Genomic DNA, 20,812 nt, shown 5'->3' with positions numbered 1-20,812 from the left:
AGCAGGTTATTGTCAGCACTCTTGCACCCTATTCGGAGACGCACTAACTACGAACAGATGCATTGGTATTAATTACTGCTCAGTAGGAGTTTAAAGCTCTTCCTCCTCCCACCTGTTGTCCCTCAGACTCACACAGCCTCCACCACCAACACACACACACATTTCTGTAAGACCACCAGCTTAAAACTGGCTGCTCATTAACACCACACACACACACACACACACACCGCACCTCCCTGCCAGAGCTAATTGGGTCACTATTTACCCCACAGTCAGCACAACCTCACACTCAAGGGAGGGGGGAGTCTAAGACCACCACCATGCTGTCTTGGCATATGCCCCTGCTAGCCGGAGGCAGCGAGATTAGAACAAAACAGGCACTTATTAATACTGTTAGTCACTGTGTGCCTGCAGGTGAATCATCCCTTTACCGATATGACTGTACTGTAATCTCCAGCTGCACACATTATCAACCATTTAAAAGAGGCAATATGACAGTATATGCTTCATATCTTCTCCCAGCTTGGATGTTTCCATTAGTTGGAGCCGCTTATGGTTCCCAATATACTGTATATCTGTGGAGGCTGTCCCTATTTTTGGATGTGAGCTACAGATGAGGTCAGTCAGCCGTGACCACTTACACACACACACACATACACATACACACACACACGCTGCCAGTAAGGAAGCCTCAATATGGTGGAACATAAGACCCTGCTCAAATCGCTGTTTTGTGTTTTTTAACGAGGACAATTCGACCTTGCTAATCTGTTATGCTCCTTCGCCTAATCAACCCACTGACTAATCCATTTCCTCATGGCAAAGAGAGCCGCATTTCAACCCAGGGCTGAGCCACACTGGCACAATTAGGAAGGGAGGGAAGACAACGGCACGTGTCCTGGACCGAGGAGGAAAAATAATAGACACGGCTCCGAGTGGGGGCTTTTTACTTCAGTGCACTTGCACCAAGATATGAGAAAGCTCATACTCCCCTGCTGTACTCCTCAACAGCAGACACACAGCTATACATGCATGCTCACACACGATTTTGTTGGTACACAGAGAGGACTCTCAGGTGATGCAATGATAATCTGGGTCCTCCACGGGTCAGTAACAATGTGTGTGCAGCTCCTCAGGTGTGATTTGCTGCAGTTCTTTGTCATCTATGACAGTTAACCAGATCTCTTCGGGGCTTGGACTGTTAGTCTGAGAAAACGAGACATCACCTTGGACTCTGGAAAATTACAAGGGGCGTGTTTTGGTATTTTCTGACATTTCATAGACAATAAACGATTAATTGCTTGAAACAAAAAAGAAAATAGTTACTTGCATCATTAATTTTCTATGCCGAGACTTGGTCTGAGGTCAATTGTAGAAATGAACTATAGCATATTTAGAGTATGATCATATTTTGTCAACCTGGCTGTTGTTTTCCTATTTTTGTCCATTATTCATGATAACATTTTATTCACCACCTCCGTTTTAGAAATTTGGGATTCTAGCAAGAAAGATGCGGATTGGGGTGATTCTCCTATAGCTTTCAAAAACACTTGTGTTTAACAGAAATCATCTCAAACACTTGTCATTGAGTCTGACTGAGAGTAAACATAGAAAGTGGTCCCCTGGAAATGCTTGCAGCTGTTGTACTGAACTGCATAGCATAGTGGATCCATTAAGCACAATGACAAGTGTTAGAGATTATATTTTCTGTTAAACTGAAGTGTTTTGGAAATTGAGCAGCTCATACCCTTTTCCCAAGTGACATTGAGCACAAATCTGATACCATTGCTCTCTGTTTATTGTATTTTATATCTGTATACACTACCTTACTGCGTGAAAGTCATTGAAAACATCTTGATGCTGTGGCACTAAAAACTGGGTCAGAGGCTCACTGTTATTGAGTGAGTGTAACTGGTGGCAGGAAAACACTATAATGACTCTGACAGAAAAACTGTAGGCCTATTTAATGTGAATTTGTCACATCATGGTCGATACCCAGTCCTCCACTACCAATATAGCGAATCATATCAATGTTTTTCTAAGTTAAATGTAACCATGAAAACTAGTTAAAATGGATAAAAATATGAGAATAACACCCAAGTAAATAAACATCATAATTTCCCTGTAATCTCCAAAGAAACACATGCAGTCTCATTTTAGAAAATTTGTTATACTTTACAGCCTCTAATATCAAGAATAGACAACTTTTAAACTATATTAAAACAATTTTTCCAGTCAGTCTTCAAACAGTAGTTAGTTGCCCAACCCAATTTTTTCCAACAAAAAGAAGGACTTTGGTAATAAAAAGACAGTAACTTTGAAAGATATTAACTTGATTTGACTAATTCAGACAGCTGAAGCTTCATATTATCTTCAAATAAACTTAAATACATTTTTGAACAGAAGGAGGCTTGTGGATTTTGTGCCCCATCACTTACAATGAAAATGAATTATGAAGGGATCTTTCAATGGCCATTATGAACGGGAGGAATGATTATAGCAAGATATCAGGCAAATGTGCCAGTGTTCATTTGGGCACCCGACTATTGTTTTATTACAGACATGAAAAATTAAGTTGCTAAATTGTTCAGCTAAGTAGCTGACTGGCCAAAATGCCATAAATGTTGTTAATAGTCACTTAGCAGGTTTTTATCTCAGGCTACAGTTAAAGACCTAACAGAAGAAAACAAAGTGCTCAAGACAAAACACCTAAAATTAGGAACAAATCCGCAGGCTATTACTTATTACTGAATTTATCTCCACCCACACCACCAACTTTTTAGGGTTTTGTCTCTGCAGTCTGGTTCTTTCATATCATTATTTTTAAGCACAGCAGCCAACTCTCTATAAAGCTGCCAGACAGCTGCAAGAAGATCTGGGACACAACTGTGAAGCATCTGCATACTGCACTCATACATCAACTTATAGCGTTAACACTTATTCGCACACGCACACACATTTATAGGATTATGATCAATAACATGGTGCCTTACTGGCAACTTCCAGTGAAGCATTACGACTAATGGCCTCTCCCAGGTAGTTGCGGGCCACACAGGTGTAGATGCCCTCGTCTGGTTTGCTCCGTCGTCCGTGTACGATACGCAGGAAGAAGAGGGAGCCGCTGGGCAGGAGCATGCGGTGAGAATGGGGGTCATCTTTGTCCGTCTCCACGCGCTCGCCATCCTTGTACCACTCTATTGCAGGAGGAGGTCGGCCCTCTGCCTTACAGTTGAGGGTGGCAGGCTCCCCCTTGGAAACAATCAAATCCGAGGGGTCCTCCACAATCCGAGGTGCGCTGTCTTCAAACCGTGCCCTGGACCCTGTGAAGTGGAGATGAGCACAGATGTTATCTACCCAGCTGACCACCTACCATTCATGAAAACATGTAATCTCTTTGTAGCAGGACAGACAGCAGCGAAGCCATTTGGGAAGCAGAAATATCTTTCTTTAGTGATGCTGGACAAAGACACAGATTGTGTGTTGCATGAATTTGTGTTTAGCATAGCAAATCGTGTATAATCTCTCTTTGAAGGCTGTCTTTGAAAGTAAGACATCATGTATTCCAGTAACAACCTGTGGCTTTCAGATCAGTAAATGTGATATCCAGTCATTCTTTCTACATTCTGCAAATAGCAAAACACGACCCATATTGTGTTCTGTTAAAGAATAGTATATCGCAGAGCATTTTCACAGAAGACATCAGCTGTGCAGAGGATGCAATCACCCATATGATATGGAAATAGCCAATCTCTGTGTCAATCAGGATTGTAGCACAGTGGAGACGACAGTTGGTGGAAAGCAAAAAATAAGACAGGCAGACCTATGCATTTAAGAGGAGAAAGACCCAAGCTGAGAGAATGAGAGAGGCACAGAAATATAGATAACTCCCATATCCTGCTCTCTGGGGATCCATTACTATCTTTCCTTTGGCTGTGAGGGAAAGACACACTGCTTCAAGACCCAAGGTAAGCTTTTAGAGCAAGACCAAATGTCTCTAACAATGTGTTACAGTTAGAAAAATGAATAATTCAAATGCCGCTGCTTTTAGTTTGGTTCAGAGGAACAGATGGTCTCTTCCTCTCAAAAGAAAGAAAGAAAGAAAATGAAATGGTCACTGTGCCACTGATTATTGTGCTGCTCTGTCTAAGGCATTATTTCCAGTGCATAATCTAGATTGCATGAAAATCCCTCCATTATCGTCAGAGAGGAGCAGTCAGGAGTAACCTAATGACACACATGTTGCACATGCTGCTGTTACATTATATTTAAATCTGAGGCATCAGGATAAATCCTCACTTTTCAGCTGTAAGCAGATTTGTGTCTTTTTATGAACGGATTTGATCCAAGCAGGCCAGGAGTCGCCATCGTGGCACAAACCTGAAGTAAACATCTAAAGAGCGATATGAGCGCTAACACCCCAGGGTCACAAACCGGGACAGCTCAAATGCTAATGTGGGACGTGGATGAATACTAATCGAGCCGTTAAAATGTGCCAAAGCACGTTCAGCGGGTCCAGACACAAAATCATACTTTGTTTACAAGTGTAAATCATTTCAGGCTAGACCTGAAAGCTAATCCTTTGAGATATCATAATGTACTTCCTAGATTAGATTTCGTCACGTCTGTATGGTATGTTTGACTCCGCTGGGAGTAAGTATTGACACATATGACTGTGTGTGTTTGTCTAAATGATTTTGATAAGAGCTTTGTCGTCCTGGTGGTGAACCGTGTTTTCAGAGCATACAAAGAATTCACTGGCAGTATCAAATCACAACTCATGTAACACGGTTACATCACTCTTCCTCTTCCATCTTCCCTAACTGGATTATTTCACAAAAAAACAAATACTGGAAGAGAGCTGACCTCTTAAAGGGGTACTCCAGTAGTTTAGCATTGTGTTTCCATTAAATTGGAAGTGTTTTAAGAGAAAGATTTAAAAGATGGTGAAAATCCAAGCAGCAGAGAGAATATCCTGACTTTCAGTGCTGGGTATTAGTACTCAAACTTTGGCAGTGATGAAACTTACTGTTTTTGGTTGAAGCTCCAAAAAATCCTTTGCTCAATTGTGTCTCGTCTTGTTGTTTTGTCAGACCCCTTAGCTGCTAAACTTTCATGTCTTTCAAACTCTATACAGATTTGCATAGAGTCTCCAAGCACAAATCCAGATCCCCTAGATTACATTATCAAGGTTATTTTTTCAAATTTAATATTGAGAAGCTCCCTCCAGAACCACAGAAGACATTACAGACAGACATACTCCTCCCAGCCACATTACTCATATCCAAAAATTAAACACAGATAGACTCAGTGAAAGCTTCTTCCTTCAGGCCATCAGGATGGTGTCCTCTGACCTCCGTCCTCTGTACATCCTCTGCCTTGTCCATCACCGTGTCCTTTACACTGACCTGCACATTTGGATATTTGCACTCTAACAGTCAGTCTAACACTGAGCTCGCCTTCATACACTATAAAAAAAAGGCCAAATTCCTGCATGCAGTCAGTTTATTAGACACAATGTTTCGATCCACCAGGTGTTCATTAGGTAACACTTGGTTTTTGACATTTTTATACACTGAAAAGTTGCAAAGCCCACTTTTACATTTTAATCCTAACATTACATTACTTTATAATTGTAGAACTTAGAATTATATTTCTTTTCCTACTTCTTATTTTTACTCTTACTCTATTAGCTGTTTTAAAACAGCCAAAGTGGTATTACACCCTGCTTTTGTATGAGCATGTGACAAATAAAACCTTTGAATCTTTCATCTTAAACTCATCGTCATGTGTAAAATCAGTGGAGTGCTCCTTTAATGTTTGTAGATGTTTTCTTTACTCATCATAATGTTTAATACACTCAAATCTTTACACTCCTTAATGCAGCTCAAATTGCATAAACAGCTCTTTGCTGCTTATACTTCATATTACCCCCTTTTAGGACATCCCATAGTCTCTGAGGAAAATGGAAAAAAGAGCTTTACGTTTAAGGAATAATTTACCAACAAATTATATTATACTGTTATTTACTCTCAGGCTAGGTTACTTCATTGCTCCACACACTCGATAAAACCATCAATCTGCCATTAACAACGCTACTACCCATTAACAATGGTTCATTTTAATCCATTTGTTGCCCACATTTATTGCTGCTGTAGACAAAGCTCTCTCTTTTGTAATGTTCACTCTCCAGTGTTTATGAGACCCAGCTGTCCTTGTACTCGGTGTGTCAGCACATACTGTGAAATCCTGGTTGCTTTCAATCTGTCTGAATGGCATCAATGTCATCATGACAATTTCTTGCGTGTTCATTTTATTTAGCGGGTGCATTTTTGAATGAGACGAGAGACGCCTTCAAAAAATATTTAAAGTAATATCCAACACCTCCAACTATCCAGTCCAGTTCAGAATTAAATTAAATAAAAATTGATTTATCATGGGGATTATTAATGAGCGTTAATTTGTTCTTACAGCTACAGCGATCATGCAATGCAGGACAATGCAGATATATTACAGAGAGAGTAGTCTTGTCAAAAGAAGAAAAGCTAACAGCTTCAGGTGGCCAAAGTGACAAGCAAAAACCCACTCCTGTGACAAGTGTGCAATCAGTGAAAAGTCTCGGCCACCCTCAGCACGACAGCAACACATTTTCTTTTCTTTCTACGAATATTTTCACAGTAATGTTTGGTTCATGACAGGAAGATTGCCGTGTGGCGGTTGAAAGAACCTTTCAGCAAAAAGAAACTCTGTCAGCCCCATTTGTGAAATGGAAAAATAAACATCACAGGTAATAATGGGGACCTCTGTGAAGGTATGTTTTTAATCGGATCATAAACACAGCCCATTAGAGCCTGCGGTAGGTCCTCAGAGATGTCAAATGCGTATGGGAATTTAAAGTATGACTTGATTTGCGGAAAAATATTAAGCTGGGGCATTCTAGTGTGAAAGGACTTGGGCAACTCTTGTACTAGACTTTCAGAGCAAATTATATAAACACAGGAAAAGATGTTTCACAAACTGCCTTCATTCATTTATACCGTTACGACTCACAAAATTCACAGCTTTGATCAATACAGTGCAGCAAATTACAGCATTTTCACTACGGAGAATTTACTCTACTTTCACCCTCATGGAAGTATTCCAGGATAAAATAGCAGCGTTACGTCTGACTGCTTAAGTGGTTTCTCAGCGGTTTACTAAACAAAAGCAGTGCTTTACAAAGAACAAATACAGCTAATTTTGATTAAAATGCACACACACACACACACACACAACAGGAAATGTATGTATGTGTTGATTCAGAGCCTTGTATTGAATGTTACAAACAATACAACTCACTGTTACCAACCCTGGTAGTTAGGAAACACACATCATCTTTGTGCTGAAGCCATGTCAGTGCAGACAAATCAATGAAACTCTTTTAAAGCCATTTTAACTTAACAGTGAACCTCACAGACCTTCAGCGTGAGGGCAAAAGAGAGCCAAGATAATCCATAAGAGTGAATGGCAGTCAACCTTGAGCTGTCGTCCAATATGCAGGGGCTTTGTGAATGAGAGTGTGCCGGCCTCGTGCAAGGTTATCACTCTCCAGTGCGCTCTCAAGGCCGTGCTGTGTACAAATGAACGTGTCAGGGCAAGAGGCAGTGGTGCTTTTCTGGGGGAAATACAGTAAATTTTATTTATCAGTTCTTATTCACATGTTGACTGTTCTGAATTGAAGCTCATATTTTCTCTTTATCTGCTAAATAAAACACTCCAGTCTACTTATCAGTGCTGTCAATACAATTAGAGCTAGAGACTTAAGTCATTATGATCTTGATCATCTGTGTAAGGATGATTAGATGCAGTAATTGTCATGATTGCATCTGATCTGTGAGAATTTCTTCATTTACTCACAGTGCAAATGGAAAATCCACAGAAAGCAGGCAACCGCAGTCAAATGAAAGCCCATTAGTGCGGCACACAGCTCTGATAGACAAGTTATCCCATTGGTCCTAATTGCAAACTCTGACACACACCCACGTTTGCTCGTGGCATCTCCTATATTTCTGCCTCATCTAACACACGGTTAGCAGGGTAACAGCTGAGGGGGTGATCAAGATCACGTCTTGAAAATCCTGTTGATTCGGGCTATATTTGGCGTTTCTTGGCTTCTAGCTGTGGCATTACATAACGGGGCCGCTTTCATTAATTAGTATTTACAAATATTAACCCTGCATCCTCCCCAGGGGCAGAAGTGTTCTGCCGTCACGCTAATGTGTGAAAACAACAATGCTGCATGAGGGGATGTCCTGTTTATGCTTCAGATCTTGGTGCCTTTTAGCGACAGCCAGGCTGGGAGCAAAAACATATATAAGAACCTGGACCTGCCTGAGCTCACAGCTTGACATCTGCTGAGTAACACAACCTTCAACCTGTTAGGCAGGCTGCTCAGAGATTGAAGCTGTATTCTGAACTGCCTACTACATACTACCGACAAACGCAGTATGTACTACATAGTGCATACTGCTTTTCATACAGTAGTACAACGCATAATGAAACTGTTAAATCAATTTAATTTGCAGTACGCTAGGCCAGGCTTAGTCAGTTTCTGGGTTTGGACAGGCATGCCCTTATGCTCTAAAAAAAAGAGAGAAGTTTTAAATGTAGGTTTTCATGATTTTCCCAAAGATGAACATTTACCTGAGAGATGTATGAAATGCTAGAGGGCTTTTAAATGGAAACTAGGGCTTTTAATTTAAAACGGATACAGGAAGTGGTGGCCAACCATTGGTGTAACTTCATCACTCAGTCAGTTGTGTTCAGTCAGACTGTGTTCGAAATCGCATATTAATGTACTGCCTACTAAATACATGAGAGCAGGCATACGTCACTTCCATGTCGTCAGAACGACCATGCCCCCTTTTTGGGTGAAAATAAGCACTGTAAAAGAACCAGCACCAAACTGGAAAAACTACATGCCTAAAAGCTACTGTGTCGCATTTTGCATGTCAAACAATAAAAAAAACCCAGTTTAAGATTTACTTAACTTCCACAAAGAGCAAAGAACAGTAATAGAAGAGATCTGTGGCTTTAGGCCATCTGCAGAGATTATGAAAATAGTAAACTGTGGGATATGTCTGTGGCAAACACTTCATCACAGGTTAGTTACTGATGTTAAAGCCAACAGTTATAATGATAAAAGTCAAAGTAGTGAATGATGATGATAATGCTGCATTGAAAGGGCATAGAACATATTGGAAAGCAAAGGAAATCCCAATTGAAAGTTAGCCTGTAACAGCTAGCTCGCTAGCACTGGCTGCAGCAAGCTGGCTTTTCCCCTGGTTTGCTGAAACATAGGTACCAAGTAAAACGTCTCCACCTGCCTGTTCGTTATCATCATAATAATCCAAATTCAAAGTGTGTCTAAATGCTGCATTAACCTCTGCCCAGATGAAGTTGTGATCTGATGTGCTGCGGGAAGCGTATTGTCTCATTTCCGGTTGCCGGCGTTTCTGCTACTGGTTGGAGTTTTTGCTGCTCTCAACCCCGTTAATTTAGCTATATTCTTCATTACAGCTACAGCTAAGCGGCTTAGCGGTTACTTAATAAAGTGACATATTGACAGCTTTTAGCCAGGCTCAAAATCTCCGCCATTGTGCAGTCTGAAGAGACATAAAGCATTTTGAGGCAGTTGAGTATGTCCAGTAAGATCACACCGCATACTCAGAAATCCTTGCTGATCTAGTATACATATTGGCATTCATCACAAAATCCACATACTATGCAGCTGGAACACAGTACTCATACATACTCAATTTGAAGTCATTCTTAGCATGAATTGTATATTAGTATGTGATTCAGAAAACAGCTGTTGTGACCATTCCAGCGCTTTGCATTGTGGGACACAGTAGACGAGGTAGACTGGTTGGATGCATACTGGAGATTTTTTCTGAATCAGTACAACATCCGGGTATTTTGACATACTACAGATTTTGCTTTTGTTTGAATACTGCATACTGCATGCTACATTTTGACCAAATCATTACATACTGTTAGTATAGTAGGTGGTTTCGAATGCAGTCTAACATGTGATTTAAAGTGAGACACAGCGGAGAAGCAGCACCAGGCTGACAGCGTGTCTGTGGGGCTCGTAACTTGCTGTCTGCTGAGATTTACTCCTCTCTTTTTCAATTTCAATTCATTTACATAATTAAAAAGGCCAAAAACATTCAAGGAGTTCTTGTGACATTGCCAAGTAATCTCTGCGGGAGGGCGATAACGTGCCACAGTGAGCTAAATTTCAAGCAGAAAAAGTCAGGTTTGATATCCTTCTGGCGCCAGTCTGGGCTTTTTGAGCCTTTGTTTGGCAACTATCCTCCTCAGCCATCATCTAATCTCTGAGTGATGTCATCGCAGACTGTACCAGAAGTGGGACATCATCAACATCCTGCAACATGACTCAAGCTGCTGCCTGCTCACACGGCACATTAGACGACTAACCTCCTGTAGTGGTTTCATCATCCATGGTCATTTCATCAAGGGGGGACTGTGAGAGGCTTTAGTCAGCCTTCAGCCATATTTGTCACTAAGTAATGAGAAGGAGGATGGAGTGGACACAAATCACCAGCTAAGGGTTGTTTAGCATCGATTAGTTCCACACTGAGCACGCCAACAGCTGTGACTGAATACAGCTCAAGAAAACTGAAATTTCAATGAGATGTACTGGGGTCTACACTGATGCCGTATTAATTGAGATTATATGTGTGAAAAAGAGCTGCTGTGTTAAATCGAATGCAATTTGTTCAGGAGACTATTGTTATTTTTCCTCTCAATCACACACAGGTTTGAGAAAACATAAACCAAACCCCCACCACGCATATCCAGACCAGCAGAGAGGAAGTTAATGGGTGGATACACCAGCACAAACAAAAAATAACTTTGCACTTATAAACTCTAACATTTCTTCTTTCCTTTTTCCATAAAAACAACTGAATAATATCTACCAGTGGGGTGTTTTGTCTCAGTGCAGCTCCCGCAGATATCATGAAGCCTGTTTTGAATCCTCTTCACTCAAAATTTTTTATGAAAATACCCCTTCACCCTACGGGAATGTGCCGTATGACAGAAGTGGGAATGACAGGAAATACTCAGTCCAGATTAATGGATGTAGCCAGATGGTGTGGGTGTTGAAAAGTAGCTTTAATGTTGAGAGGTGGCACCTGTTTATAATTATGAAGCAAGTGGCAAGAGCAGTCACAGGGCCACAGAGCTCTAGATTTATAGTTAGATTATAGTATATCATTGTAGAGGATACAAAACAGAGCTAGACTGATGTATTGGCGGGGCTGATACATCAGCCGATATTAGCTTGTTGCAGATATATTGGTATTGTCTTGCATGTCATACAATAATTAACAAGAAATTGCACTACAGAAATACCAAAGATATATTAGAGCTTGTTTAGAAACAGTGACACCATCATTGGTTTGTCCACATGACTGCTCTCACAAGTTTATGTTTCAACTGCAGAATGTCCAGGACATATCTTGGTCGATTCTGTAAAGCAGGCTATAATCAATATTTTTATATTATTGATGGATCACGTCTACTTGCACGTGAATGAACCTGTAGTGACAATCTCACAGTGAATTATCACCCAACTCCACAGCTCTACGAAGCATTTTAGCATCTTTCAGCTCATTGTTTTGGTTTTGCGGATGCCCGCATCTATACAGTTTTGGTTCACTCTCACAGCTCTCATCAGTGTGATTTTTGGTCATAGTAGGCAGCTTTTTTCAGCCAAAAAAACTCTGAAAACCCGCTGTACACAAGCACCAAACAGTAGGCAGACAAAGTTAGCGACTAGCTGGTGAATGTAATGGAACATTTAGCAGCTGAAAGTTACTACAAGGAACTTTAAACTGGTTATGAAACAGTCTCATGATGCCTCAATATGACCTAAATAAACAAACTATACAACAAACATCTGCACTCTCATGAATTGTTTTCTGAGCACTGCTTTTATTTGGGGTTTGGATTATGGCTCGGAAATTTAAGCTGTTATTAGAGCAATGGTTAAAAAATATAATCTCTTTCTCAGAGGTAAACAAAAATGAGCTTTTAAAAGCATTTTAATAATGTGTGTGCATCTCCAAAACCATTTTTTTGGGGGGGCAGTGGAGGCTTTTCAGATATGACGCTCTCCCTGAGATTTTTGGTTAAATGGTATCTCAGTGGAGCCTCCTCTAACCCCTCCTGCTGCCTAATGTCTCCCTGTCAGACCACCTCAGAGCTCAGGCGGGAGGAGGGGGGGGGGGGCACTCTGAGAAAATGTGCATCTTCTTGGCATTCACTGGTGGTATTTGAACATTACAAATTCATGCATTGTGTGACATTTTCCTTTATAATTAATTTATGTTGGAGGATGCGCTCGGTTGCCACAGCTGTCAGGAGAGAAAACATGCTTGAAATCCAGCTAAACACAACATTTACATCCATCTGGAGAAACTGACAACACGGTAAGACAAGTCAAATAGCCTACACCATGAGGCAGAGTGTGTGTGTGTGTGTGTGTGTGTGTGTGTGTGTGTGTGACAGAGAGAGGGGGAGAGCAGAAACAATAATATGTTATGTGTTTTAAAGCAATTTCTGCGTATTAATTGTTCACATTTTACCTGATGCGATGGCGATGAATGAGGCAGTCACAAGTAGTAAATTTCCAAAGTTCATCTCCACACTCTCCAGGTGTCAAATCCTCTCGAGTCTGCAGCCTCTCTAACAGTCCACCCAGTCTCCCACCCAGGTCAATTAAATCACACCTCCAGTCGTGAAATAGCGCTGGGATTTTACTCAAACCAGGTAAAGTGAAGCAGTTAGGAGACTGAGTTGCAGCTGGATTATTTCAAGCGAGTAAAAAAAAAAACTTTGATGTCACTCCCACAAACCCATGACAGCAGCAGGAGAGGCAGCAGCAGCCCGGAGAAACCTAAACTCAAGCATGACTTCGTCAACGCATGGCCACACACACCCTCACACACTCTTTCTAAGATGCACTACTGATGCTGGAAACAACAACAACAAAAAAAGGAGGTTTAACTATATTTAGCCCGGTCATAAATAAAATAATTCCTCTCCTTTCTCTCGGCTCTGATCCGGGCGGCAGCAGGTTGCGGCGTCAGTTTGTGCGAATATGAAGCGCTGCACATGCCGAGCTGCGCACTCCCAGCTATCCGCAACAAATCCTCGCCAACCTCCAGGAGTCAGTGTTTTAAAGAGACAGACACGACATCTGCGCTCTCTCTCTCTCTCTCTCTCTCTCTCTCTCTCTCTCTCTCTCTCTCTCTCTCATGAAGGTAAAATTGGATAAAACTTATTAGGACTTATTAGTGAGGAGGCTATTTCTGGGTTAGGGCTATTATTGGTATCAAAATTAGGGTCTGGTTTTGGGCCAGGGGTCATAAGTTGTTGCATTTTGTTTGTGAATTGATTTTATTTCAAGGTTTATTTCAAGGGAAATTTAATTCGTTTGTTCTTGCAAAACTCCTGATAATGAAGAAGATCAAAACTGGAAAATGTGTAGTTCTAAAAAACGGGGTTAGGTCTATTATTATTTGGGTTTATGGTGCGTAACTTGAGAGTCTGGACCCCGAAATTGGAAACTAAAACAAATCCGTGATTATTTTTTCTAACTTTCCATTAATTTTTTTCTTTTTTTGTGGAATACTGACTGCTTTTACCTTTTCATGCCTGTAAAAATCCTTCAACCCAAACAATCTGAGAAGGAAAAAATCACTCTTTTGTTTAACGGAGTAAAACTTACTTGAGGGGTCACAAGTAGCTTTGTTTCATTTTAAGCGGCCACACGTCTAATAGGCTTGAAACCACTGGGTTGTAGGTTAACTTTCGGGGTCATGTTTGTTTTTATGAAGATTGCAGATTAAAGATATGGCTGTCAATAGATTTGATGTCAAGGTTTAGAGGTGAGAAACTGAATTTTCTGTTCCAGGAAAACTCTGGACAGTAATTGAATTGAATCAGGGCGTCCTGAATGCAAGTTATATAATACACTACTAAAACTAAACTGCTTTCACTGACACCTGTGACCACTGACACAAAAGTGATTACACCTGTGATTTCCAATTCAGGCTACTTGCCTAAACAAGGTTATAAAAGAACCTGTGAACAACCACAACTTTCTCTGTTTTGGCCTTGGTTGTGTCTGATGCAACATGGCTCCACATGGTGAGGAATGGCCTGAACAAATAAGAAACCAGATTATGAGGCTTCATAAAGATGGGAGAGGATCATTAAAAGGCTACTGAACAGAAGCCAAAACACAGTAGCAGTAGTGGTTAGGAGGTATAGGAGGACTCAGACTACCAATAACAGAAGGTGCAGTGGCTGTCCTCAAAAAATGAGTAAGCACAATTCGCAATTCTGATTGGCACAAGGATTATCTGTGGAAACTGGTGTTTAAGTGACTGCTCAGACACTGCATGAAGTCAACCTCTACGGACGACATCCAAGAAGAAAACCGTTGCTCACAATATTGCAAGATTAAACTTTGCCAAAGAACATGAAAATGAAGCCTGATGAATACTGGTTGAACATTCTTTGGTCAGATGAAAGCAAAATAAATTAGTTTGAATCAGATGGGGTCCGGCATATTTGTTGTTTGCGTGGACCCGGGCAGGAATTTTCCATGACATGACAATGATCCCAAACACACTGCAAAAATCACACAAGTGTTTTTTAAAGAAGAAAAAAAGTGAAAACTATGACCTGGCCATGTATGTCCCTGAACACCTCTGGAGTATTTTTTAAAGTGGAAGGTAAAGCAACAAAAACCCTCCAGCAAAAAGCAGCTGAAAATAATTATCTGTGAAGAATCTTTTCACAGATTTGCTCTAGACTCGTATCATCCGTGTCCAGGAGGGTTGAATCTGTCATCAAAAGAAAGGTGGGAATACAATATATTTAAACTAAATATGGACCTTTCATTAGAGTGTAATTAGACAAACACTCTGTTTTTCAAATGAATTAGCTTAATTCATCTGGGTTTTGTCTAAAAACAAATTAGAAGTGTATAAAATTGACAGGATTTTTAATTACTTAACATTTTAGTGATATTGATCAGGGATATTGATCAGTTTTGTTATCTTCTCAACAATGTCTGGTGCCTTCTTTGCCACTACTATAACATTAACAAGATAAATGTTGTATATTTTCATGTGTCAGCTTACTTAAATACAGACCAACACACATCTTGGGTATTTTATAACTGACTGTAGTATCACTTTCAACACTGCCCACGCATCATCCCAAAATGTTCCCATTTTCTGACAGTCCCACCAAACACAAGTGCGATTTGTATTCTTCTTTTCACACAGACTGCAGCACAATTGTTGTGCATGTGTGCACATTTTAATCATATAAAATAAGCAGAAGTCACGTCGTGCAGTTTGTAAAGCGCTCTGAGACAAATGTATGATTATATGCTGTATAAATAAACTCCACTTGACACTCTAATGCCGTAGACTGCCATTGTATATTAAAAATCATACTGCGAAGCAACCTCGACACAACCGTCATTACTCTCTCAGCTTCATCTTCATCGTCATCGTCGTCACTGCTGCTGATGGAGAGCGTTAAACTGTTTGTTGCAGGCCTGCTCTTCAGCATCCACCCTCTGATTCTGTGCTGATTTATTAAACAGCTGTTGTTTCACACCCACAATCTGGCCCCACTGGAGCCCTCAGTGACCGGCCGGGTCTTGCTCTTGGGGAGTTGTGGACACACACAGCTCCCTGGGGGGTACGAGCTCTGTTTCACTTACTCCCCCTCCTCCAGTGCAGACAAGACCGGTTCCTCGGTGCCGTTGCTTCTCCTCCATCCACCTCATTGTCTCCATGTCAGGCGGTGAGAGCCCAACATGATGGAGAGTGACTTTTGTACGGTCAGACGCCTGATCTCCTTTGTCCTTCTTGAATAGGACTGGAAATTGGGCAACAGAAGAGGAGTCCAGATGTCTGTTGCAGGGTGTGACACAAAGAGAGGCCCACAATGGCTTCATTCTCAGCTTCAGTGGAAGTGTGGACCTTATTAAGGGCCACAAAGGCTAAACAGCCATAAAATAGAAGCATCTCAACAGGAGAGTGGCTGGAGTCTTGGAGGTGTCAGTTGAGAAAGCTGGTCTTATTTTAAACTCAGAGAAGTCATCAGCAAATACTCTCAAATCACTCTCTCTGGCTCTGCTTTGAAGCAAGAATCATTCCTGCGTAGCATCTCTCAGTTTGTGTTTTCTATGCTGTTTCATAAAGGCATGAAATTGTTGTTTGGAGAGCTCAAATTCTCTATATCTTTTTGCTTCTTTTGTTTCCTAAGAAGCACCTTAATAATGCATTGTGCAGGCAGTTGTTGCAACTGTTTCTTTCCTCCTACAAATATGAATATTTTTTGTGGTGTGAGTGTATAAACTCGAATGTATCGCATTTTCAGAAATCAGTCTTTAAATGTCTTTAAATGCAAGTTTAGTTAGTGCATCACAAGTGGAACTGATGTCCCTAAACAATCAATATAAACTTTCCAATCAAGACAAAGGTTATCCAGACCCTGAGGTTTGCAGGTTTGCAACATTTGAATGAAAGGAGCTGCTGCTGTCAGCCAATCACAGGCTAGTATTGTGATTATAATCTGCATAGAAGAGCCCAGAATTCCCATTCATTCAGTAGACATCATTGTAAAGGAATAGTTAACATTTAAGGAAATATGTGTTTTCTTGCTGAGTTAGATGAGAAGATCAAATATCTGTATGTTGAATATAAAGCTGTTGCCAGGAGATGGTTAGCTTAGCTTAGCATAAAGACTGGAAACAGGGGAATACAGCTAGTCTGGCTTTGTCTAAAGCTTCAAAAAAAACTTCCTGACAACACTTCTAAAGCTCAACAGTGAGATATGAACATATTATATCTCATTTGTTTAATCTGTGCAAAAACTGAACTGTAAAAACAACAAGTTGTGGTTTTATGCAGGGTCATGTGTTCTTGTCCTATTTCTTGGCTGGGAGCAGTGACTTCCTGCTAACAAGCTAATTTTATGCTAATAAGCTTATTTCCCAAAAATGTCAAACTAATCTTTAAAGTATATATACTTGTATCAGAAAACTTGTGCAGCTCTTTACAGACACTCCAATTATTTCTTTGTTCTTTGTGTTTTATTTTTCCCATCCTTGTGTATGTGTGTGTCTGAGTTTTAAGAATTAAAAGGATTTAAGGTCACTAGGAGGCTGTATCTCTGCTCTGCCTGCTGTAGGTAGGTTAGTGTGTGTGTCTGTCTGTGTGTGTGTGTGTTGATAGTACAGGGAGGTACAGATGGTGGGATGTGGCAGTCTGTCTGACTGCGGTGAAGAATGTGAGATTCAGCTGTCGGCCTCTAGCTCTGACCTTATGTGCCTCTGTTCACCGTCTGGCTCCATCTTATTATGACAACATCCATATTGCTCCGCTCTCACAATACAATTGGTACAATTACCAAACAAGAAACTCCTAAATATCTCAGAAAAGGAACTGAGGGCACTGATGAAAGCTGGTATTCCTATCAGGACATGCACAGTTATGTATTTGGATTGTCTGCTGTCACAAATTGCCTCAGCTGAGCTCCTGTTATCTCTCTTTACATGGTCGAGAGTCTGCGCCGCTGACCTGCTAAGATACCTTGTCAGCAGGTTTCATTAGTCACAGGAGCAAGGCTTTTGTTTTCCTGTGGTGTGTGTGTGTGTGTATGTTTAAATATGTGTGTGTGTGAGAGAGAAAGGGAGAAAGTGAAAAGGACCTTCAGATAGCCAGGAGGACTCCAGAGTTTATTTATAGGTTGAGTGTCACAGCAGCGCAGGGCTAACAGCAAGTCATTTACATCCAATGCACCAGAATGCAAAGGTAAGCAACTATCACAGCAACATTTTCTTAAAGGCTTGGCTTTTTTTTTTTTAATGTTTTAGGAGCCTTGCCAGCAGAGGGAGCAATACATGGCAACACAGCCCTCCTTTTGTCATGCTCTTAAATGGCAGTGTCACATTGTCTAAGAGTTGTTTGTACTGAGCTGTGCATAGGGCTGGAAGAGCCCTGGAGGAGCCCCGACTCCTGTTCTGATATAATGAGCTGTGTGAGGCTACTTACAGCACAGTACACTGTGTGATAAATATTACAGTTCCTCTCGACTCATTTGACGTATATTTTTTTTCCCAAATGAAGGCCTGTGCTCTCACGACAGTTAAAACCAAGAAGAAATGTAGTTCGCCGCATGCTCTTTAAAGTGTGTTCTCTTAAAATATTCAGAGCTACTTCCTCACAATTCTGCAAATGCTGTAACATGTACAATTATTTTATTGTGTGATACACGTGTTAAGTATGGAAGCCCATTTCCGCCAAGAAAAGAAAAAAATAGATGAAAAGTTAGTCTTTAAACAGTCATGAAATGAATTTGCACTTTTTATCTTGTAATGCGGACAAATTTTTATACTTCATGACCTCCTGATTTTGAGTCAAAATTATTGGATTATAGGAGATAAAACTTGAAAATAATGAGACAGTAAGTCAAAATTATTAAATATAAAGTGAAAATGAGATAACTAATATAACAGTTATATGATAACTAACATTCTGACGTACTAAAACAGAATTATGAGATATTAAATTCTAATTAGTTGATGAAAGGTCAAAATAATTAAATAGTATTAGTGAAAACAAAAATAAAGGAAATTCCCATTTGACCTAATTCAGAATTATGAGATGAAACGTCAAAATCTTGACATTGTATCTCATAATTTTGACTTACCAACATGTCGTTTCTGTCCTTTTATGATGCAGTAAGCAGAAGCAGCGATATCAAACACAACAAATCATAATTTACCTCATGTATTCATGCATATTCACAGCTTTAAGTGACTTAATTCATCATCAGCCTCTCATTTCTGCCAAGTCTCGGTGATCTATCAACATGCCGCTGTGGCTTCAGTAGATTTGTTATTTGTATAATGAAAATGTATGTAGTTTTAGACAGCAGCTCTGTTTGCTGTTTTTAGTGCCTTTTTTCTTGTAAGTTCTGTGAATTCTGGGGAGAAAAATGCATTTTTAAGTGAACGCAATTAAAATATACTTTGTTTTGTGGGATGGTGAAACAACTTAGATTAGATGAGATGAGCTCCACTTATCATCCGCCGATTCTGATATTTGGAGAAAAGAACAGGGGAAAAAATGACTTCTCAGTTTCCACATCTTCAGCTGCTGATTGCTTGGTACAAATAGACCTCTCATGTAATTGCCACTTATGCTTGAGAGCCCATTTATCTATTCTGCAACATTATACGTCACAGGCCTCAAGTCTTGCCTCTGCTCCATGTATCTGTGGTGAAAATATTGGAGACATGTTGTGCATCTGCTGCAGTTAAAACAGACTCAATCAACTGCGGTTGTGTAAGTGTGAATTTTGTGTTATTTTGTACTTATACTATGTATTATGTGCTAATTTTATCTGTTCAGCACTGAATGTACTACTCAAAATAGCGAGTGAACATTTGAAACAACCTCATCCAACAGTACATAATACAGGTTTATTTAAAAAAAAAAAAAAAAAAAAAGAGCCAGGCAGAGTGTCTAACAGAGGAGGAAAAAGATTAATTTAGATTGAATTCAGTGGTCAGATTGATGGCTGATTCCAACAGAGGCACAGGAGAGACCTCTGCTGGATTAAAGTCATAACTGCACATTTTTCCTGGGAGGTATCAGTGCTGCACGAGTCGGCATGAGTGTCAGCAGAGATACGTGTTTTTTTTAAATTGATTTTTCATTTGAGGGTTGAACCCCATGTTTCAAAAAACAAAAGAAGTGTGGAGAAGTCATACTGATGCAGATTCATTTGTTAATCTAACAGTAGGAAATATAAAGACTCTCACAAGTTCACAGACAGAACCACGCGCATCAATACATGTCAGCATGAATACAGAGTAAATACAGAAAATTGTTGGGCTGCAACTAGTGATTATTTTCATTATTGATTAATGTTATTTGATTTGATTTGGTTTGACATATTCAAAATGTTAGTTTTTTCCGGGCGATAATCCAAAAGCATGAGGAGACTGAGGCGACTAAGCAAATATTCACATTTAAGAAGCTGGACCCAGAAAATTTGGGGCATTTTTTTTTCTTTAAATATGATAATCAATTGTCTGAATTGATATTGATTAATTTCCTGTTTACTGATTAATCAATTCAGCTCTAAATAGCCATAAGGACGCCTGCCTGGCTCACTGTCTGGTTAAGGCCAATCTATCCAGAGTTGGGTATAGTTTGATTTTTTTTTTTATACCAGTGCCACTACAATACCTACATTTTGGTATCAAGCTGCATCTTAATAATATATAATATAATATGTTGATTAATTCATTAGTCTTTGAAAGGAAATTAAAGAAGCAATTTTGATAACTGATTAACAGTTTTGAGTCAATTATAAAATGAAAAATCTCAGTTTCCAGCTTCTCCAGTGTGAATATATGCTGGTTTAGTCTTCTATGATTGTAATCTGAATACTTTGGACTGTTGGTCAGACAATGATATACATCATAGGAGTTGTAGGATACACATTTTCACCATTTTCTGACATTTTAAAGACCAAGCTATTAACCAGTTAATTGAGAAAAGAGTAGTCTTTGGTGATAAGGACTTTGTCATTATTCTTTAGATACACCAGGTTCGTGCTACACTGTTCAACTACTGAAGAAATGTAGTTTCCCAAATGTAGTCTTTTACAATATTTAGATCTACTTCCTAAACATTCTGTA

General features: G+C 40.0%; 1 protein-coding gene across 2 annotated transcripts in view; it reads right to left on the bottom strand.

The window, feature by feature from the left end:
• The window catches only part of zgc:77784 (uncharacterized protein LOC402947 homolog), a 55,236-nt gene extending 42,019 nt beyond the window's left edge, over window positions 1–13,217 (bottom strand). For both annotated transcript variants that reach the window (XM_044354321.1, XM_044354322.1), the window contains exons 1-2: window positions 12,654–13,217; window positions 2,994–3,320 (exon numbers count right to left, since the gene is read on the bottom strand). In XM_044354321.1, coding sequence (XP_044210256.1) covers window positions 2,994–3,320; window positions 12,654–12,708 — 382 coding nt within the window. In that variant the 5' untranslated portion in view covers window positions 12,709–13,217. The remainder of the gene's footprint in view (window positions 1–2,993; window positions 3,321–12,653) is intronic.
• Between the last annotated feature and the right edge of the window lie 7,595 nt (window positions 13,218–20,812).

Source organism: Thunnus albacares, chromosome 6 (assembly GCF_914725855.1).
Source record: "Thunnus albacares chromosome 6, fThuAlb1.1, whole genome shotgun sequence".
NCBI lineage: Eukaryota > Metazoa > Chordata > Actinopteri > Scombriformes > Scombridae > Thunnus > Thunnus albacares.
This window is presented reverse-complemented; position numbering and strand designations above follow the sequence as displayed.